We start from the raw sequence: 22,442 nt of genomic DNA, 5'->3' as shown, positions 1-22,442 counted from the left end.
ATTAATCTATTTTAAATATATTTGGTTAAATATCTTTTTTTTTCTAGTTATGGTTACGAATATTCAGACTAGTTCCTATCTTATTTTTCTGTTCAATATAGTCCTAAAGAACGTAATTATGTTCAATTTAGTCTTTTTTATGTTCAATGTAGTCCTAAAGAACGTAATTTGTGTTCAATTTAGTCCTTGTTTGTGATTCACGGAGTTTGTAAAAAGGATTAAATTGAACACAAATTAAGTTCTATAGGACTACATTGAATAGAAAAAGAACTAAATTGAACATAATTACGTTTTTTAGGACTATATTAAAGAGAAAAATAAAATGAGAACCATTTCGAATATTCGTAACCAAAACTGAAACCAAAAAAAGGTATTTTATCAATATATTTTTAAACAAATTTAAATAAATCAATAAAATGATGATATATATTTTATTGTCAAAAAATATTATTAAAATATCATTATCATAACTTTTTTATCAATATATCTGCTTTTAATATTTTATTTTTAATTTTTTTGAATTCTATAATTAAACTCACCAGTATTAAAAAAATTGTTTAAAAATAACATGAAAATTATAAGTAAAATTTCTTCAATTTAATCTAAAAGTAATGAATTATTAATATTCGTGCAAATCTAAAGGAAGTTCAAAACACATCACATATGTGTCTGCTGAATAACACCAATGGCAGATTAAATTAGTAAAATATGATTGAATTTACAAATTTTCTGTAATTAAAATAAGATTCTTTATGAGTGAGAAGGAACCTGCAGATATTGTTCTATATTCGTACTACTATTCCACTTCAGATGTTTTTGTTTAGTATAACATTCCCTTTCATCATTAGCATTCTTAATAAAACATTGTGATCAGGTTGTTTATGTGTAAAGTATCTATTCGCAAATTGTACTAGGTATTCATATTCCTTAATATAAAGTAAGAGAGTATTACGTTGTATATGAGTTGTCCTGTCCGATGGTGCAGAGATTCTTGGGTGGAAAGGTTTGACACACATAAATCTCTACACCTACACATGAACATTATCCATGACAAGACATTATCCGTTTACGATTTTATTTTAGGTAATATTTCAAAAAATCTATTACCATATTTATATGTATATAAACCTTCACGAACCCTTCCACTTTGTTTTCAATCCAACCGAGATTACTCATAATGGATTACAATTATACACGTAGGATCCACGGCATCGATTAGGATAAGACTTGTAGTACCCTTCACAAATCCAGAAAATTGGTGAAATCAAAACCACCGTTCAACCCTGCCTAGCCTAAAGATTGCTACTTTTTGTTTTGTTCTTGTAAGATTGTTTTCGAAGCTGGAAGAAAGCATAAGATTTGGTGTTCTTCCATTCTCTGCTCACGTTTTCAAGGAGACATCCAACCACCCCATTTGAGATACTGTAATGGCAGAAGGTTTAGAATCAACGGGAGTTGTATCAGTGAGGGGTAGATCGTGGAAAGCTCATATGGGCATGACACTGTCGCAGGCATTCTATGGTGGCTACCATGTAATCACAAAAGTGGCCCTTAATGTTGGGGTCAACCAACTAGTTTTCTGCTTCTACAGGGATCTCCTTGCCTTCACTATTCTTGCTCCTCTCGCTTTTTTTCTTGAAAGGCATGCTCTTTTTCCCCTTTTCCTTCAACTGTTACTGATTATGTTGTATTGGAAGATAAAGAATCTAATTGGCATGCTATGAGAGCGTGTAAAACTTTTCTCCACAATGTCAAAATAAATTGATTTTCTTATAGAAAGTATTTGGAGAAACAGTGTTCGAAATTTTCTGATTTGTTAACGTTGTAAAAATTCTTTACACTGAAATGACAGTTAATCTTTGTATTTAAGTGTGCCAATTGGCTTAGACTTGTTCATAATCATCATCCAGTAATTGTAAAAGTGTTCTACTTGTCTACTGATAATGGTTCCAGGGACCCGTCTTATGATGACCTGTTTTTGTGCATTTAACTGGATACACAGTCAAACTTTAGAAGTGGAAATTTAACCTGAAACATTTTTTGTGCTCTCTTGTGAGTTAGTATTTTCTTTATTTCTGATACGTGAGTATCCTAATTGTACATTTTTACCATACTGGTTGTAGACGAAGTAGACCACCCCTTACCAAGAAGCTATTGATGTCCTTCTTCATTCTTGGATTGACCGGGTAAGAATTCTTTCTATATTCACTTATTTCTTATTTTTCTGATATATGAATGGTATAGTATTTTATTGCACCATAATGTTTTTTTCTCTCCATGATTCATCATCAGGGTATTTGGCAACCAGCTTTTGTTTCTTATTGGTTTAAGTTATACTAATCCAACTTATGCTGCTGCTGTACAGCCAACCATTCCAGTTTTCACATTTTTGTTTACTTTGATGATGGGGTCAGTTTCATTCTTATCTATTTCTTCTTAGTATTCAAATGTCTATATTAAAATATAAAATTTATTTATTGATCATTGATTCCTTTTTTTTCTAGTAAACAGAAAGAAATGCACAATCATATTGTTAGTAAAGAAATTTGTACATCCATGAAAATGTTCACACAGACCAGAACACAAAATAATGTGTGCTTAGCAATCTTGCAGCATAGAAAAACTGAACTTGCTCAGATATGAAGGTTGGGCAAAGGCTGGAGGAACTCTTATCTGTGTTTCAGGAGCCATATTTATGGTTTTCTATCGTGGTCCAGCTGTGATAGGGGGTAACGAAATGGATCAAGTTGCACAAATTAAACCAAGTGGCAGAGGCCAGGCAGAGACTTCAGCATGGTTATTCAACAGTTATCTTGATATTGGATTAGATAACTTTCAGCTTGGGGTTGTGTTCTTGATAGGGAACTGCATCTGCATGGCTGCTTATCTAGCCCTTCAGGTATCCTTTTGTTTATATTCATCAAAGGACACCTACTAAAATAAAAGTCCACTAGATGACTGCTGATTATATCTGTTCATTTCTTCCTCTATTATCAAATTACCATGCTCCTGTTTCTGTTTATTATTGCTTTGAATTCTCCTTTCCACACCAATGTTGATGATATCCATCAAGTTGTTCTTTACAAGGCTTCTCATTGAGTCTTCTGAGGTGTTCATGTATCCCAAATCAGTGGGGAAATGGGATGAGGTCATATATGTTGCAGTATATTGATTTATTCATCCTGAAAGCAAAACCCTTTAAAGCACACTCTTACTTTTGCTCCTATTTCCCTCCATTTGGAATACGCTCTAAATAAATCACACTTTTTGACCACATCACAACGCTATCACATGTTTCTTTCAATTCTTTGCATTAAACCAATCACTTTGTACTTTCTATCAGATGAATTTACTTATTGCTACAAACACCAATCTTTAACCTCACGTATTTGTGAGCTGATTTATTATGATCTTTGGTTACTTTACTAGTGAGAGTGTTGGCCCATTTAAGTTCTTGCCATTAATTATTTTCAGGCACGATTGTTGAAAAAATATCCTGCAAATCTATCTGTCACAGCATATTCATTCTCCTTTGGAGTTGCACTGTTGGTGATCGCATCATTTTTCATGGTTAACGACTCAACTGACTGGATTTTGACACAATCAGAGATACTGGCTGTTGCATATGCTGTGAGTCACTGGAATTTTAAATCAATTTTCATTCTCATGACATGACACATCACTAACAGATGTCTGTGTTGCTTCTGCTAACTTAGTTCTGTATTGCTAATAATTATATAGCCATTTTCATGTCTAGCAGTCTAAAATAAAGAGGAGAAAAATTAGATCAAGTTCTTCATGATTTTATCATGAAATTCTTGAGTCAGACAATGACATGTGGATTCCCCGCCACCCAAATTCTGCAACATACTCTTGAGGGAGGGTATTTAGTTATCAGAAAATAATCCAATTTTAATAGTTTAATTTGAGAATTTGAATTAAAGAACTAGTGTGATCCTTTGTCATCTATATGAACTACACAGATAGGCAACAGCCACAACACTGCTTCTACCTGGTAGTGTCAATAATTTAGAGGTGAGAATAGGATATTTTGCTGTGATGATCATGTTCAAAAATTTGTTCTACCTGGTGAAGCATGGTTGTTAAATGCAGGGCAAATATGACTTGTAGTCTAGCAAAGAAATCTAAGCAAAAATGACATATAAACCACTGAAGTTAAGCAACGAAGGGTTTATACTTTAAGGGATGAAAAGAAGTTCCTACATAGTTTTTAATTGATTCACCTTCTAATGGATTATTTGATGCTTTATTAACATGTAGATTTCACAAATTTGTTCAGGGAACTATTGCATCTGCTCTTAACTATGGAATCATTTCATGGAGCACTAAGATCTTGGGGCCAGCTTTGGTTTCCCTTTACAATCCTCTTCAACCTGCATTTTCTGCCTTCCTTTCACAAATTTTCCTTGGCACTCCAATTTACCTGGGAAGGTATACCTCTCCTTCCACTTCAACATATTTCATGCATTCTTTTCTAATTTCACCATCTCACAACAAACCTACTCATCAATTCTTTTCTAACTTCACCATCTCACAACACACAATACAGACACACTAAATGCAGAAAAGTTTTTCTTTTTTTAGGAGCTTACTTTTATTCTTGTTCTTGTTTTTTGATACATGTGATGATAGCATCCTAGGGGGATCTTTCATCGTTGCTGGTCTATATTTAGTTACTTGGGCATCTTATAGAGAAAGACAAGAAACTTATGGAGTTACTCCTAATGGCTCTTGGATCTCTGAGCCACTTCTTCATGAAAAAAGTGAATACCAGAGTGGTCACACTCAGGCTCCTCCAGCGTAAACATCAAAGCCAAGCTCATCAAATTCATTATTCAATAGAAATGCGTTGTGAAAAGTTTTCTCATGATTCTTGAATTTGTTGTTTGTATCAGTTTAAATGGTATGTTTGTATTTTATATTATAAATGTGAAATGTTGTTTGAGGACAAACTGGGAATGTGAAGTGTATTATGATATTTATATCTTCCCAATTTTGATATCCTGTTAAATTTAACTGTCAACAATTCTGAGATAACTCTTCATTGCCATGTAAAAGTAATTGAATGTTTTGTTCTGTTTCATTGGCTTTAATTAGCCATTCATTTAGAAAGGTGAGAAAGAGTTGAAAGTATATAAGATGAACAGAAGTAAATAAGAAATCAAACAAAAATTGATATTTGACTAAAAAAATACAAAGTAAAAGAAAATACAGATATTTTGATTAAAAAATATATAAAAATAAGCATTAGTGAATTTTACTCTATTTTTATTTTATTTTCTGTTGTCACTCATTGAAATGACTTTGTTACTGGATAAGAATGCTTTTGTCTTGCATGTTGACACTTCTTCAAACAAATTGAGATTTACCATGGTTTTATTTTGAGAGACTTGCCTCTTGAGAATAGGAATAGAAACGAGGTGCGAAAACTACAATTAAAACAAAATAAAAACTACGTAAAATACAAAGGTTAATAAGAAATTAAAAATAAAAAATTAAGTATATTATCACCAATATTAATATTATTATTATTATTTATATTTAGATACTTCGTATTATATATTTTATTTTAACTATTATATTATTGAAAAGGTTTATTTTACTATTTCCAAATTATACTGCAATATATTTACATTAATAGGTGAAAAATTTGTCAAATTTTTATTTATTTTTAAATATTTTTGCACTAGATTGTGTATTTTAACTATTATATTTTAAGTTATGTCTACTTAAAAATAGTTTATTTTAACTTTAAATATGTATATATTACAAGATATAATGTAACATTTGAGTCTAATAGTGTTTAATTATTATAAAAATCATCAAAAATTTAATATCAAGAAAAAATTATCTCAAAAAGAACACATAAATTGTTATTACAATTATTTAAACATAATTATAATACCATAATATATATTAGGTCTTAAACTATTAAAAATAATTGCACTTTAAACAAAAGTTGTAATAGAGTATATTACAAATTGAAAAAACAAGAAAACCACAACAAAAAGTAACTTATTAATCTATACCATTAATTTAATACTAATATCCAAAATAACAAATTAATTAATGTTGTACCATTAATAATCTGATTAAATAAAAAGTAACCTACAAAATAATTTTCATCGTACTAGTTTCTGTCAATATGATTTCTCATTAAATTCTAAATCCCTCGTTCATAATCATTCAATGTAAACCTAAGTTATTTATATCTATTTATTAATATAGTTTTCTAAAATTCCACATTTAATTCAGATTTAGAAACTTGATTCTGGATTATTATTCCGGATTACAGATCCCTAACATAATTAGTATAAATTACAGATTTTCTTACAGGTTAAAAAAAATATTAATGTTTCAGTTTGTGTGAATACCATAATTAAAATTATGGTAATAATTATTTTTAAAATTAATGTTTATTCAGTGAGTTCAAATATATTAAAAGAAAAACAAATTTAGTGGAAATATAAATAAATTTCAACTATTTCCATTTAATTTAATATCATAATTTTAAAACTGTCCTTAAATTAAACACTATTTCTAATAAACATAACTAAAGATAATAGTTTAAAAAATTAGGCTTTTATATAAATTTAAAAGTTAAATAAGTTTAATTAATTTAAAATGATTAGTATTATTGTTTGTAGATAAATTAATATATATATATATATATATATATATATATATATATATATATTATTGTTTGAACTAAGCATCAAGCATCGGGTTTGGTGTTGGCATCACTGTTTCAACGATCGAACAACTGAACCTGACCACTCCATTTGGTGTTTTAGAAGTTGTGGGATTTGTTGCAGAGTGTGGATTCATTTCAATGGCGACTGTTGGAGTTGGAGCGGGTGTGGGGGGTGATATATGGAAGTCCCATGTGTCCATGGCGATGGTGCAGCTTTTCAATGGTGGCTACCATGTCATCACCAAAGTGGCCCTTAATGTTGGTATCAACCAGTTAGTCTTCTGCGTATTCCGCGATCTCATTGCCCTTTCCATCCTCGCACCCTTTGCTTATTTCCGTGAAAAGTATGCTCCTTTTTTTCTTTCAAATCAACTACTCAAAAATGTGCTTGCAATGTTTTTCAAAACCTATGAATATGCTCCCTTTTGTTCCGTTGTTTCCCTCTGTTGGATGCGATTTAAATGGATTCCTCCCTCACACTTTGGCCTTTTTCTTTTCTAAGTTTATTTATTATGTTATTGATCTACCTTCTAAAAGAGCTGAGTATTGGGGATACATTTCCTTTTGGTTATTGGATACTTAGATCGGTTTGGATTGGATGCTTAAGCACACTAGTTTGTTCTGCAATTTAGAGGGTTGGTGATGTCTGCAACACTCTGATTGTTTGCATGTGCTTGATACAACTTAGGGGAACTGGGCTGTGTTATAAAAATATTTCTCTGATGTATGTTTTTTAAACCGTTGGAGTGTTTGGAATGTAGGTAACTCTAGTTGTATGACAATTTCCGTTCATCTTCATTGATATCTGGACCTTTCTGCCTGATAATTTAGAGCATGCTTAATATTTAAGTAATTTTATCATATAGCTCATGCTTTCGTTTGCATTGTTTTGAGGGTTTTAATTATATTCTAAAATATGGTTTTAACATTTAATGTGTGTTTGTGGACAATTCCGTAGTTCCATGATTGCTACATAAGAGGATGATAAACTTTTTTTTTTGTGTGTGTATGTGGCAGCATATATTCCTGACCTGTACATTTAACCGTGCTTCACATTCATTCTTTAGATGTAACATTTTAACTTGCTACAATTTATTGTTCCCTCTTATGTCCTGTTATATTATTCCTTTTCTTTCTATTCAATGGATATCTTGATCATACCATGTTGGACTGTAGACAGATTCGACCACCCACTACTAAGAATCTACTGGTGTCATTCTTCTTTCTTGGATTAACTGGGTTAGGCTCTTGATACTACTTATTTCCCACTTCCAGTAGATATAAAAATACAGTGCTTTATTGATGCATTCTTGATTCATGATCAGGATATTTGGCAACCAGCTTTTGTTTCTTATTGGTTTAAGCTATACTAATCCAACTTATGCGGCTGCCATACAACCGTCTATTCCAGTCTTTACCTTTATATTGGCTGTGATGATGGGGTCAGTTCCATTTCACCTGTATCAGTTATCCATTTCAATTTGTATGTGTTTGTATCCTATTACTCAAACACAACTGCACACTCTCACTTTTACTTCATATATATTTACATTAGTACACTAAAGCAGATACACCAGGTCACCGAATTACTTTTATCTGTACAAACCTTTTCATGCAGTACAGAAAGAGTGAACTTAGTCAGATATGATGGTCTGGCTAAAGTTGGAGGAACCATCATTTGTGTTTCTGGTGCTGTAGTGATGGTTTTGTATCGTGGTCCAGCTTTGATAGGATATGCGGATATCAATCTCGCTATACAAAATGAAATAAGTGCCAAAGGTCAGCCAGAGCCATCTGGATGGCTAATTGGTAGTTTCCAGGACTTCGGGTTAGACCATTTTCATCTTGGGGTTCTGTGCTTGATAGGGAACTGCATTTGTATGGCTGCGTTTCTAGCCATTCAGGTATTATCTTTTTTTGTCATATGCATAGGTGACTATTGAATAAATTTAGTGACCAATGACATGTTGCCTGTTACCCTTTTTACCAAGTCCCAAACTTCTCTGTGCATTCACCTGTGAGGCTGAGATGAATCTATATGCTCTTGCTTTTTAGGGATCTTCATTTCCACTCAAATCCCAATGATAAGAAACTTACGATACTTGGTCAATTGTCAACATTCCAACTTCTTTTTGTGTCTCATATGATTTAGGATAAAGAGTGTAGACCTTGGATAGTTGTAATTTGGATAATTGCTTCTGTTGCAAACATTTCTTGCATCTCCTAATTCTTTCTATGAACATGGTTCCCTTCCCTATAATTATCTTCTTCGAGTTTGGAGGTATATCAAAGTAAGGTCCACTAATTTTTGGTCAAGCGTTTTCTGAATTATGAAAAACAATTTCTTCCCTCCCTCTCCTCAATCCTCCTGTATTGAACCACACTCTTAATAAGTTTACTTAGATTAGATTGGATGACTTCTCCATGCTCGTCATGCATATTAGCACCAGGTCATTGACTCGTTACTTATTCCAAATTTCTTTATTCATCAAATTAGTAGTGCTGATTCCTAAACTTAACTGATTAATTTGTTGTGATCTTAGGTTCTTTAACATGTGAAATTATTGGTGTTTCTGAATTGTTACCTTTAACTGCTTTCAGGCACCTGTTTTAAAAAAATATCCTGCAAACATATCGGTCACAGCATTTTCATACTCCTTCGGTGCTTTACTGATGGTTATAGTGTCCTTATTCATGAATTATGAGGCAACTGACTGGACTTTGACATCATCAGAAATCCTTGCTGTTATGTATGCTGTGAGTCACTAGAACTTTTAACAAATCCAGTCTGAAGAGCTTTTTTTGGTTATTAATGATACTTTTAAATTATTGGAGTTGTCTTCCAGATTTGGCCCTTTTTTATTTTTTGCATTCTTGCATTCAACACATTAGGCCATGTTAGTCAGGGAAGTAATGAGAGGGGTAGAAAGTGTATTATAGAAAGAAATTTAAAAACAGAAGCAGTTAAGTAGTTAGTTGCTGTGGGGGGTGAGAAGGTTTTTCGTTGCTGTGCAGGTGCCCTGTGTGAAAAGAAGAATTTTCCTTTGTTAGTAGATGCCTGTGTTTTGAGTTGATAATTGTTGAATAATACAGAAAAGGGGTGTTTTTCTACGTTTTCTGTCTTGTTGTCTTTTCTATAGAAGGCACGAAACAGGCTATCAATTATTGCCTGTTGCTTGCTTGGTAAGCGGAAGCATTCTCGCTTGTTGAAGTGGAGTCAATGTTGTAATGTAATGGTCTTTGTTCATAATCAAAGTTGTCCAAGTTTTGGGGCATACTATGAGTAGTATGAAAATCAGAAAATCTTGGAACGAAAATTTGTTCCTTACATGTCATCAGAGGGAGCATTAATCTTCTTACAGATGATTTTCAAAATTACAAGAGTATATAAAGATTTACTTTTATCTGTTATTTATGCCTTGAAAAAAATATTCTCCTCTAGCTTGCTAGGTGAAAGTGGTTTTACTAGTTTATCTTAGTTTTGGCTTTTCTCTTTGGATAACATTAGTGTAAAAGTTTTTTAATTATTTTTGTGAATTATTTGGTGTTACTGTCTCCTTCAAAGAACAGGTCTTATGCTTATTCCATGTTGCATTTGATGATTGATGAAGTATTCCTCAATATATTTTTTTCTTTTACTTTTACGATTTGTGAAAGACTTAAGTTTACATATCTGTTCATATTTTGATAAATCATGTTAAAAATCCTTCTTCTTGACATCTCGTACAGTTGATTTTGGCTCAAAGGTGATGACAACAAAAAGCAACGAGAGTATTTTCTTAAAGGCTGAAAAGATTGAAGTATTCCATGTTCTTACAAATATTTTGGTAGATTTTTAACATAGAGATCTTGACATATATTTTCCTTATCTGTTCAGGGAACTATTGCATCTGCCCTTAACTATGGACTCATTACATGGTGTAACAAAATCTTGGGGCCAGCCATGGTTTCCCTTTACAATCCGCTTCAACCTGCGTTTTCAGCCATCCTCTCCCAAATTTTCCTTGGAAGTCCAATTTACTTGGGAAGGTAAAGCTCCTTTTATTTCCAGTTGTTGATGTATTATGTTCTAACTTGAAGGAATCTTTCTTTAGCATGACGGTTTGAATTTAATTTAGAAAGATTATTCTGTTTTAACATGCATGTGACGACAGCATCATAGGAGGTTCTTTTATCATTACTGGTCTATATTTAGTTACTTGGGCATCATTTAGAGAAAAACGAGCATCTCTTGGAGTTGGAGTAGCTAGGCCTTCCTCTTGGGTCTCTGAACCACTTGTTCATGACAGAATTGCACTCCAGAAAGGCCGCGCTTTCTCTGGGTCCTCCTCTGTTTCCTCCAAAACCTTATCAGCTTAAGGAGATGAGTTATTAAATGCCAATCCATTGTAGAAATTGGACTCGTGGTTCAAAATTCTGTTACTGTTACAATTTTGTTACATGAATTGGTATTTGATTATGCCACTGTATTCCGTGACAAACTGTCCATGCTGTCATGTTATACCGGAATTTTGAAATCCACAAAAGTTTTATCTGAATTTGGCTTGCAATTTTGAAATGGAATATATTCCTTCTCTTCCTGGAATTGTAATAACCCTTTCAACAATCTAACATCAACCCCAAAGAAAGGTGAATTTTGTAAAACTTATTGGCAAATAAAATATTTTACAGTTTGGATCAATTCTATTTTTTATACTTGTTTTAGTTATGGGATCGAGGTTATATGATCTTCAAGTTCTATGTGTCCTAACACTTGTTTTTGTCATCGTTAGTCCTTTTAATTGTTCGATTTAATTGGGAGGTTACCTCCAATGACAAAATCAGTAAAAATTTGTCTAGTTTAACAGTTAATGTGTAATATGCAATCATCTCTCTTTATCTAAAATTTATATTTATAAATTTCAAGATGAGTTTTGAATTGGTCTAATTTTTGTCCAATTGGTGTTAATTATGTTTTGCCATAAACTAATCTTCATCAGACCTAATAGTTGTTTAAGAATGATCGGTTTGTATGGTACAACTGTTTGGTCTCTTGGGTGATTGTTTTGATGTTCCGTCCAAGGTCATACAGTACAATACTTTAACATAGTACTACAAAACAAAAGTTTAATTACCATGCATTATTACATTATTAAATCTAATAAGTTTATTATTGATAAGTAACTGTATAAAACTTGTTTACATAATAGATAGCCTATTTTCAACTTGACAGATTTTTTAGGTTGTGTTGTGTCGCAGCAAAGGGTTGAGCCACATGATGTAGAGTGAGGACAAAATGTGTGAATGTCATTGATTCAATATTCTCTTCCTTGTCTGTTTTCTGCTCAGAAATCTACTTTTTTCTCACATTGTATTATGCTTATTTCAGTCTTGAACATACTAAAAAGAAAAAGGTTAACAATCTCAATACCATAAACTAAAACTCTAGACTCATCAATCATTATAATAAAAGGTAAATTATTCAGAGAGAACAAATAAGAAAACAAAGATTTGTTGTTAGTAATATGATTTATGGCTTTTGAGTTGAGAATCCCAAAACTACGAGAAGAATATTGAGTTTGACCAATAAAAGATATACTTATGCATGCAACAAAAGCAGTAAAAAACTAAAAGCCTGACAATCCTTATACCATTTGAGAAAGTCATTGAAAATGACAAATTTTTCAACAATATCAAATGGAGGAGGATCATAGTAGATGATTGTGAGGGGGGATCATATTGAGCAACAACAACATATTGAGGAGGATGACCATATAATGCATAACACCTGTCAATCTTGTTGCCTAGCTTGTGATGCTATTTTACTTGCATGCGAGAAGGATGGTGATCATCATATTGAGATGCCAAAGCAAAGGAATCATCAATAAGAGTAGGTGTATCATTGATGAGTTTACTTGGCACACACAAAAGGGTGGAACAAGTATAAGTAAATTTGGGTACAACAAAGGAACCTGAAATCCGATCACGAACATGGGAATATTCATAGCAAGTCCATGTAATGCAAACACCATGAAAAACTTTGACTGTTGCTCTATTTCTTGGCATGAATAGAGGCATGAGGTAATATTCATTAAACTCATGAAATAGAGCATGAAGCTTACCTAAATTATCAATTATAAAGCCTTGACATTGAGGAACAACAACATTGAAAAGATTGTGACAGATACCATAAAGACATTGAGTATCATTGGTATATATAATCATATTTCTCTTGCTCCCAAACATTAGAACATGTGTCATAGGCACAAAACATTTATGTTAAAGAAGACTACATTTCCAAAGGAACCTTAAACTCTAGATACCATATTAAATATATTGAAAATTAGGTATAAGATTAATATACCTTGTGCAAAAAATAACATAAGGTATTGCATTTATAATAAATAAAATATGGGCTAAACCCAAAATACAAATAATGATAGGTGATAACATTATTTTCTACCTTTTGGTGTTGAGTTTTGTGAATAAAATCAACTCTCCAATAGCTTTTATCTTGCTTAATCCTTAAGTTTATCTTTACTTTGCATTGTTCTATGTTTTAGTTGTTTTATGTTTGTTTACCTCTAATATCTATTTTGAATGTGTGAAATAAGTCAATAGGAACCAATTCTGGTAAAAGAAATCCCGTTGGTACTCAAAGAAGCATGATTGGATAAGAAAGAATTATTTTTAGACAAATACTCATGTTAGGTGGCACTAGAATCATACCTAGTATTTTATTTTCCAATAAATGTTTGTACCTAGGAAAAAAACTTGGTTCATTAGTAATATTAAACTCTAGAAATTAATACGTGATTTTACTTGTTGAGGATTAAGGGACTAAAACTTGATGAGTAACCATAGGGTCAAAGTCTTTAGAAATAAAATTTGAGTATATTGATAAGTTGATTTTGACTTAAATATGAAATTAAGATGTTTGTGAATGTAAAAAAATAAAATAGATGAAATTTAGTCTTTACAATTATAAATAGTCTATTTTAAATGTCTTGTTACATACCAACTCTTTTGATAAAAATAAAAAAGTTTACATTGTGAACTTTATAACCTAATTAAATACACGAGTTGTCGAATATTACTTAAACCTTTTATTACTTGTTCTATAACACGGATATACTTACTGTGTAATTAGTTTTCCACTACCAATATAAAAAATTATAACAGAAAAACCTAAGATAAAAAGTAAAAGATAATATAATTGGAAGCATTCCAACAATAATATTTAATCAAATCCAAATTCATATATTACCCGTGTAAATATCTAAATTTGCTTTTGAATAATGTAAAGGCCATGGCTCCTAAGAATTATGAGGAATGATCGTGTTCGTTTTTGGAGAATTAATTTTTGAAAGTAAAACAATATATCTATACTCAATTTAGTGTAAATCATACTCACTATTATCCTTTTACTAAATTATATTCCCAAGCTTACAATGGGATAAAATATTCCCAATATATATATATATATATATATATATATATATATATATATATATTAAATTAATTTTTCTAATTCCCGACTTCATAGATTCCATGTCTAAACGAATTTAATAAATTTAAAAACATTAACTAAGTTTCTTAATTAACACAAAAGTTAATTAGTTTCATTTGCATTTAAATCCATAAGTAGTACTTTTCATACAAATCTGACAAATCAGTATCCAAGAAAAGGGAAGAAGGTTGTTGTTAAAAATTACATTACATAAAACACGTAACAATTAATAAACAATAATTAATTTTTTCATTTTTAATAAAAATATATATATTTTTTAATAATGGAAGTCACCATTATTTCCCCTCTCTCTTAAGTCCAAAATTCAGCCTTCTGACACTGTTTGTAATGGAAGTGCATTGTAGCAGTTTAGTCTCTGAAAACTCCGTCTTCGTGATTCCTATGGATCAAGAAGACGAAGCAACCCATTCGCATTCTTTTGGTTCTTTCTCCTTTCCCAACGTTTCCGCTGTAATCTGAACCCAGCGGATCCAGATCCACCCATCTCTCAAAAATGGTAATCAACCCAAACCCTTCTTACCCCTAAAATCCCAATTCCGGAAATGCCATGTTTTCTTCAACCCCCACCTAACCCCACTTCTCTAATCCTTCTGGGTATTCCCCAATTCGCAAAAAGACATGGTCTTTACTAGAATTGCTTCACTTGTCTCCACCAAATTCCCCAATTCAAACTCCTCCACTTCTCTATCCAACAACATTCGAATCTCTTCCTCTCTCCAGGACCTCTCCTCGTACCGTCATGTTGACGCCACGGTACCCCTTCACAAGCTTCCAACACCCTCCACTTCCTCGCGCCGCAGATGCCTCAAAATCGCACTCTTCCTCGCATCGTTCTTCCTCCTAACCTACCTCCTCTTCTTCCTCCTTTACTCCTATTGGAACCATGGTTCCGGCAAGTACTACGTTGTACTCGATTGCGGCAGCACCGGCACGCGCGTTTTTGTCTACCGCGCTTCCGTTCGGTTCCAACGTCGTAGCAGTCTTCCAATTGCTGTTGACTCCTTGAGGAATAGCTTGCACAAGAAGCCTCGTGGTCGAGCCTATGATCGAGTGGAGACCGAGCCTGGAATTGATAAACTAGTGCGCAACGTGTCTGGGTTGCACAAGGCGTTGAAGCCGTTGCTTAGGTGGGCCAAGAAGCAGATTCCAGTTCATGCTCATAAGTCTACTTCGTTGTTTCTTTTTGCCACTGCTGGGGTGAGGAGGCTTCCGGTTATTGATTCTATGTGGCTGTTAGATAATGCTTGGACTGTGCTTAAAAACTCTCCCTTTATGTGTGAGAGAGATTGGGTTAGGATTATCTCTGGCCCCGAGGAGGCTTATTATGGGTGGATTGCCCTTAATTATGATAATGGCATTTTGGGGGCTAGGCCTAGGAAGGCTACTTATGGCGCACTTGATTTGGGTGGCTCTTCTTTGCAGGTCACGTTTGAGAGTGATCAACAGATGAATAATGATACTAGTTTGTATGTTAGCATTGGATCTGTTAGACATCATCTCACTGCTTATTCGCTCCCGGGGTACGGTCTGAATGAGGCGTTTGGTAAGTCTGTGGACTATCTATATAGGAAGGAGGTTGCTTTAGGTAATTTTGATCTAGGCAGTAGTGGAAATATTGAGTTGAAGCATCCTTGCTTGCAGGATGGGTATAGGGATGAATACTTTTGTTCTCGTTGTTCATCTGATAACAAAGGTGGGAAAGAATTGGGTGGGGGTGGACGGTTGGGAACTTCATTAGTGCTTGTTGGTGCTCCTAATTGGAAGGAGTGCAGTGCAGTAGCGAAAGTTGCTGTGAATTTGTCTGAATGGTATGATCTTGGCGCAGGGCTTGATTGTGCAGCGCAGCCTTGTGCATTGCGTGACAATATGCCTCGCCCCTATGGACATTTTTATGTGATTTCTGGATTTTATGTTGTATTTAGGTTTTTCAACTTGACTTCTGAGGCTACACTTGATGATGTGTTGGCAAAGGGTAAGGATTTTTGTGAAAAGAGATGGGATGTTGCAAAGGCAAGTGTTGTTCCGCAACCCTTTATTGATCAGTATTGCTTTAGGGCACCGTACATTACCTCTCTGCTGAGGGAGGGTTTGCACATTAAGGATAATCAGATAAGTGTTGGCTCCGGAAGTATCACCTGGACACTTGGGGTTGCCTTGTTGGAAGCTGGAAAGGCATTCTCCACTAGATTTGGGATTCGTGATTTGGAGTTGTTCCGGATCAAGATAAATCCTCTTGCTCTTGTGCCTATTCTGTTGCTTTCATTTATTCTACTTCTTTGTGCTTTATCATGTATTGGCAAATGGATGCCAAGGTTTGTCCGGAGGCAATATCTTCCAATTTCCAGGCATAACAGTGTTTCTGCTGCTTCTGTTCTTACCATGCCGTCTCCTTTTCGGTTCCAGCATTGGAGCCCAGTGAACTCTGGTAAACTATTTATTTATGTAAATAATGATCACTACCAATCCGAAAACTATCTAACTGTTTTGTTCAAAAAATTTCTAAGGAGAATAGAAAGTAGTCTGTTTTTGTTGTCTTTTTAGTTCATACTATTAATTATTACATGTATGGAATGATGACAACGTTCATTTGTATATCTTGGATGCCACTGCGACTTGTTTTGTCTATGTTTTCACCAATTGGCAAAGCTTGCTGTTGTCACAAATGTGCATGCAATAATTGTAGAGTTAACCTCAATTCAATTTACACATATGACACTGCAGGGGATGGAAGGTCAAAAATGCCACTCAGCCCAAAAATTGCAGATTCACAACAAAGTCCGTTTGGTCTGGGGCATGGGCTAGATGACAACAATGGTGGCATCGAGCTTATGGAGTCTTCATCGTACCCATCAGCCAGTAATGTCTCACACAGCTATTCCTCAAACAGTTTAGGGCAGATGCAGTTTGACAGTAGCAACATGGGTGCCTTCTGGTCCTCCTACAGGAGTCAGATGCATCTGCAGAGTAGGCGATCGCAGTCTCGAGAAGATCTCAATTCCTCATTGGCTGAAGTTCATCTGGTCAAGAGTTAGCTCAACTTCTGAAAACATCGGTATGATTTCGACAATAACATCCTTTTTTAATACATCATTGTTTCCTTTGAGTTTTACTTTAACAAATTTTCCGAGGGATTCTTCTCTGTAACATACTAACATCTGTAAGTAAGTGATAGTCAAGTAATACATATTTTTTGTTGAATATTCTTTCTGTATTTAATTAAGATTTCCACACATTTCCCCCTAGTTTGTAAATTTATTGTAAATAGCAACAAATTTCATGGATTGTTGATTATAAGTTGTAGGCCAATTAAACGTCAGTGCCCGACCAAGATGATTTATTTCTTGGCATTGAGTCGCAACAACATCCACGAGTTGTTAAGCACAAACTAACACTTATTCTATGCAAACTCTCCTTGGTGGCTTCGGAAGACAAGTCAAGCATAAACTCTCCTTGGTTCCTATACCATTCTTTGAACTCATTAACAGCTATTACCATGGAGAATTTCTAGTTTCATAACTGGTGTGACTGATGACTTGTGAAATCCCTTTAGAAAATATGAACATCACAGAGAAGTTCTAACAGAGAACAATCCTCACCCGCTTTAAAGTCAAATAAGCTACTGAATTGACTTAACATGTTGCAACTTTCCAAGTTTCTTACTGGTTCCCCAAGGGAGGAAAAAAATTAGATACAGTATCTCAGGTACTATTAAATCTATTCTCATATTAGATTTGGAATTGAACCTTGATAATATGTCATGACATTCAATCAAATAATTTACAAACTCCATGCCCAAAGGACCATGCATCCAAGTTCTGCATGTACTTTATTCTTTTTCTACTAATTTTGTTGATTGATTCTAATGTCTGACACCAGATTATATCTCAATATCTAACTTTTATTCTAAATGTTAATATTTTCAATGTAATCTTTTGTTTAGAGTTTAATAATATTTGATCAAGCAACCATACGTCATCCATTTACTATAATTGGTGAAAAGTACCACGTTTACTTCTATTTTTCGTCGAACAACGGATTTGGTTCCTAATATTGCCATGATCAATTAATTTTAACTATTACTATAGACTTTTTTGAGGTAGAAAGGAAAAAAGAAGGTAAAAATAGTGAAAAAAGTTATTTAGACAAAGGGAAAGTGAGTGAAAGATAAGATTAAAGTTTGTAGCAGATTTAGTTTTAATACAATAGAATAAATTTGGTTGTATATTAATATGTTTAGAAAATAATTTATTCATAATTTTTTTTAAATATAAATTAAAGTCAAAATAAAATTAAAATTAAAAACTATTACAAAAGTCATTAAATAGAATATATATATATATATATATTAAAATAAATTATAAAAATTTAAATGAATTGATTTAATTTTATTGATGTTTTTATTTTAATTATTTTATATATTTTAATATAAAATATATATTAAAAATATATTAAATTTATTTCATTAATTTTTTTAAGATTTTTCATTTAATATTCATGTTATAATAATAATCAAATACACTTATAATATTTAATTATCACATATTACATATGAATTTTAAAATATGTAATTATTATAATAATAAAATATATTTGTAATATTCAATTATTATATTACATATCAATTTTAAAATATGTAATAATATTAATTTAAAAATCAAGTGATTAAATTTAATTTTTCTTGCAAGATCGAGATCAAGTACGTAATGTAACATTCCAATTTAGTAATATAAAACTATTAAAATGAACATTAAATTGAAAATGATATAAGAGTAACTACACAGTTGTTATGAACAAAATTCTTCGGTTGAAGAACAAAAGTACAACCTATACTGCAAGTTTCACTTCTAATCTTTCATTGAGTTAATTGAAATATTTTATTCCTAAGCTCACACCATTTAGGTGATCATCACAAAAAAGAACAACAAACAAAGACATACCACAAAAAAGCAAAGGTAAGCTAGAGTATCAAAAGATTTTATATATCAATTTAAAACAATAACAATATACAAGCATTTTATAAATTAAACAACACAACACTTTATCCAATCTACTTGAAACCCTTTTTATTGTCCGGACAAATGTATTGATGTCGGACTCATGGGGAACCTGCACCCGTGTATGGTGGAGCAACCAAGCTCAGAAATAATAACAATAACCACATCCTCAACCACCACCAATAATACCATACACCAAGGTTAATCCGTCAAACATCTATGGCCCTAACCAATGACTATAGACTAGGACCTCCTACTACTTTCCACGACATAATCACCCATCTCTACGTGAGGTGGGGCTATTAAAAGTGTCAGGATCATTCCCCAATCTAGGAGCCCCTACTTCAAATACATAATACCACATAACCAACTTAGGATATCCCTCCTTGGGATTTCCTTTCTCACATAATACATGAAATCCACATCTCATACCTTGCTTTAACATCATCATCAAATCTCATACATAATCACATTCACAACTTTGTTTCCATATCACATTGCATACCATAATACACATTCATACATACTGAGCAATGAATCTCAAAAGTTCAATTGAATCAAACTATAACAAGAAAAATAAAGAGTAAACTAAAACCTGAACAATTCGCTCAACGCATACCATTCGCTAAACGAATAAAACTAACAATGCTCTCATACCTCAACAATTCACTTAACACACACCATTTACTAAGCTAAAATCCTCAAATAACAAACCCACCTCTACAACCACTCGTTGAGCGAATGGATTTGCTCAGTGAGTCTGCATAATCTACAACACCAAAATCTGCAAAATTATGCAACTCACACCAAGTTTACTAATTCTAACTATTTTTTCCAACTTCTAACCCTCCTAGATTGTGTTGTGCACCTATTTATACGTAACCAATGTTGTCCAAGCACTTCTAACCTCAATCTAAACAATTAGATTCAAGATCTCACTCAAGAACTCACAAAAACTCAACTTATAGACCCAAATTGAATTCTACCATTTGTGGCACAATTCCAAGCAACTTAAGGACTCAAACCAATCCCAAATGACTTATCAAGACTCCCCAAACTGATCATACAAGCACAGAACCTCCAACTCACGTTTTCACTAGTTCACTTCCTCAAATTGAGTTCTAAACTAAGTAGAACTCTATCTTATTACCACCACATACACACACTTCTTATTTCTTCTATTCTAATTGTTAGAACAACTCACAAATCAACTTAACCAACTCCAAATACCTCTCACCGGTTCCCAACACTTCTCTCACAATTTCCCTGTCCAAAACCTCATTTTAGACAAAAATAGCTTACAATCACTAGTAACCAGTTCTTTTTCCCAATTAAATCAACATACTAGTTTCACAAATACCAATTCCCAAAAATCAATAACAAATACACACAGGTTCAACATGTTTTTAAGTCATCCATCATTACACAAATCACAAATTAGCTCAATATAATAAAATACAGTCAAATTCTTCCTCTCTCAACATCTTAATTTTTTTATACACTCTCACATATTATATTACAACATATATAAATCCCACTACTTTCAACATAAATACAATTTAAAGTAAATATTCTAGCTTCCCTTACTTTACACCGACGATACACAGCTCGAACTTCTTTAAACGCTCCGCCGATCACTTGCGGTACGAAACTTCTAGAAAACTTGCTCGATTCAACAACTTGATCAGTTGAAGAGGTAGCCCTCGACGCCAAGATCGCCTAGACACTTCCTGATCGTCAAACAGATGACTTGAGGTCAAAAACCTTTAAAGAGAAGTGAAAGAGCGAAGAGAAAATGTTTTAGAGAGATGGAATGTTCTTAAAATAATAAAACGAGTTTATAAAATTTTATTTATATTATAAAGTTATTTTATAATAAAATATTCAGTCCTATTATTTTAATACACCTACAAATTCTAATACTCTATTTTCTAGATTCTTACCCTTAATATTAAAATAATTTATTTTACAAAATATAAAAATTTAAATATTTTAATTATTTATTACATTATAATATAAAAATAAATATTTTAATAGATTTGTCCATATGTAATAGAGTATTCAGGTATTATCCTTTTTATACATGGATAGTCCAATTTAGGCTTTTCTTCATGTATGGTGTTTCCATTTTTGGAGACCGACATACCTAAAACTACCATTAGACTTAACTGCCATTACTTGTCTACAGAGAAATAATTGAAAGAATTATTCTTAGATGGATAATGATATTTAGACAACATTTTTTTAACAACATTTAAACATTGATTATGTGTCAATCTATGATTGGTCAAAAATTACTCCACAATCAATAATAATAATCATAAACATTATTGTGGAGTAATTTTTGACCAATCACAGATTGACACGTAATCAATGTTTAAATGTTGTCAAAAAAAATGTTTTCTGAATATCATTATCCTTCTTAGATATATGACTAGTGATTGGTAACCTACAAAATCATTCGGAAAAGACGAACATCCAATATCACATACCTTATTCAATTAACATCTCATCTTGCAACCCAACTCAAACTTTCGTCTGCATAGAGTTTCTCTCTTTTGTAAAATTTTAAATAAATAAATTTTACTTTTTTTAAAATGTATGAAATTTTCTTTTAATTTTCGTATGTCTATTTTTCGTATTCGTTATAGTTAGCATTATATCACAATATTATAATATATTGCTCCCAATGGTCTTTCAACTTTTTATTTAACATATGAGCATTTAACAAGTATTATATTATAATTAGGGATAAAAACAATATTTATTTTATTTTTAGAAAAAATAAAATAAATATAACGGTAACAATAGTTAAAACACGTTCCTTTTATGGGACCAAAATTATGTGTAAGCATAATATTTTTATGGAAGAAATAGTACTAAATTTTAAAAAATTAAAATATTATGGTTCCGAAACAGTCTTATATTTATTTATAATTCTAATGTTTGATGTACATACATCACATCCCAATTTTATTCTTAATTTAAATATATATAAATTACTTATATTGTAAGAGTAATTTAATTACACTGAAGTGTAAAAGAAATTAAAAATATTTTTTTAACAACTATTTTTTCATAATTTTTTTTCAATAGTATTTTATGATTGGTCTTAAATAAATCAATAAAATAAAATAAAAAAATTGTTATGAAAAATTCTTAACATCAAATTATTATGAAAAATTGTTAACGGATGAGAAAAAAAATAAAAGTTATAGGAGAA

At 32.3% G+C, this 22,442-nt stretch overlaps 3 protein-coding genes across 10 annotated transcripts; all 3 read left to right on the top strand.

Moving 5' to 3' along the window:
• Positions 1–1,048: 1,048 nt before the first annotated feature.
• On the top strand, positions 1,049–5,014 carry LOC106778074 (WAT1-related protein At4g19185). Of its 2 annotated transcripts, XM_014665966.2 has the most exons (7): positions 1,074–1,642; positions 2,124–2,186; positions 2,293–2,409; positions 2,614–2,899; positions 3,475–3,630; positions 4,301–4,452; positions 4,654–5,014. In XM_014665966.2, exons 1-7 carry the CDS (start codon positions 1,428–1,430, stop codon positions 4,823–4,825), a joined length of 1,161 nt encoding a protein of 386 aa, XP_014521452.1. In that variant the 5' UTR covers positions 1,074–1,427; the 3' UTR covers positions 4,826–5,014. The 2 variants fall into 2 exon arrangements, with proteins under 2 accessions (XP_022631384.1, XP_014521452.1); XM_022775663.1 differs by lacking the exons at positions 4,301–4,452; positions 4,654–5,014 and adding an exon at positions 3,761–4,294 and having other exon boundaries at positions 1,049–1,642.
• A 1,723-nt stretch (positions 5,015–6,737) lies between these two features.
• On the top strand, positions 6,738–11,253 carry LOC106776483 (WAT1-related protein At4g19185). 5 transcript variants are annotated; one of them, XR_002665996.1, is made up of 7 exons: positions 6,738–7,059; positions 7,892–7,954; positions 8,041–8,157; positions 8,334–8,619; positions 9,317–9,472; positions 10,445–10,515; positions 10,593–10,699. XR_002665996.1 is itself a non-coding variant. In XM_022775798.1 (7 exons), the coding sequence occupies exons 1-7, from the start codon at positions 6,854–6,856 to the stop codon at positions 11,072–11,074; spliced, it is 1,050 nt and encodes a 349-aa protein (XP_022631519.1). In that variant the 5' UTR covers positions 6,738–6,853; the 3' UTR covers positions 11,075–11,253. The 5 variants fall into 5 exon arrangements, 4 of the variants coding, with proteins under 4 accessions (XP_022631519.1, XP_022631518.1, XP_014519447.1 ...); XM_022775798.1 differs by lacking the exon at positions 10,445–10,515 and adding an exon at positions 11,005–11,253 and having other exon boundaries at positions 10,593–10,744; XM_022775797.1 differs by lacking the exon at positions 10,445–10,515 and adding an exon at positions 10,930–11,253 and having other exon boundaries at positions 10,593–10,744.
• Positions 11,254–14,516: 3,263 nt separating this feature from the next.
• Positions 14,517–18,295, top strand: LOC106777905 (probable apyrase 7). Of its 3 annotated transcripts, none has more exons than XM_014665726.2 (3): positions 14,517–16,650; positions 16,947–17,277; positions 17,521–18,295. In XM_014665726.2, exons 1-2 carry the CDS (start codon positions 14,844–14,846, stop codon positions 17,255–17,257), a joined length of 2,118 nt encoding a protein of 705 aa, XP_014521212.1. In that variant the 5' UTR covers positions 14,517–14,843; the 3' UTR covers positions 17,258–17,277; positions 17,521–18,295. The 3 variants fall into 3 exon arrangements, with proteins under 3 accessions (XP_014521212.1, XP_014521211.1, XP_014521210.1); XM_014665725.2 differs by having other exon boundaries at positions 17,527–18,294; XM_014665724.2 differs by lacking the exon at positions 17,521–18,295 and having other exon boundaries at positions 16,947–17,425.
• Positions 18,296–22,442: the final 4,147 nt, after the last annotated feature.

Source organism: Vigna radiata, chromosome 11 (assembly GCF_000741045.1).
Source record: "Vigna radiata var. radiata cultivar VC1973A chromosome 11, Vradiata_ver6, whole genome shotgun sequence".
Taxonomy (NCBI): domain Eukaryota; kingdom Viridiplantae; phylum Streptophyta; class Magnoliopsida; order Fabales; family Fabaceae; genus Vigna; species Vigna radiata.
This window is presented reverse-complemented; position numbering and strand designations above follow the sequence as displayed.

Excerpts from the sequence above, each read along its gene's own strand:
- LOC106778074 (XM_014665966.2), top strand. The coding sequence starts at position 1,428 with ATGGCAGAAGGTTTAGAATCAACGGGAGTTGTATCAGTGAGGGGTAGA. Across the intron at positions 2,187-2,292 it reads TTCATTCTTGGATTGACCGG|GGTATTTGGCAACCAGCTTT; the intron begins GTAAGAATTCTT and ends ATTCATCATCAG. Across the intron at positions 4,453-4,653 it reads ACTCCAATTTACCTGGGAAG|CATCCTAGGGGGATCTTTCA; the intron begins GTATACCTCTCC and ends ATGTGATGATAG.
- LOC106776483 (XM_014663961.2), top strand. The coding sequence starts at position 6,854 with ATGGCGACTGTTGGAGTTGGAGCGGGTGTGGGGGGTGATATATGGAAG. Across the intron at positions 8,158-8,333 it reads ATATTGGCTGTGATGATGGG|TACAGAAAGAGTGAACTTAG; the intron begins GTCAGTTCCATT and ends CTTTTCATGCAG. Across the intron at positions 8,620-9,316 it reads CTGCGTTTCTAGCCATTCAG|GCACCTGTTTTAAAAAAATA; the intron begins GTATTATCTTTT and ends AACTGCTTTCAG.
- LOC106777905 (XM_014665726.2), top strand. The coding sequence starts at position 14,844 with ATGGTCTTTACTAGAATTGCTTCACTTGTCTCCACCAAATTCCCCAAT. Across the intron at positions 16,651-16,946 it reads TTGGAGCCCAGTGAACTCTG|GGGATGGAAGGTCAAAAATG; the intron begins GTAAACTATTTA and ends ATGACACTGCAG.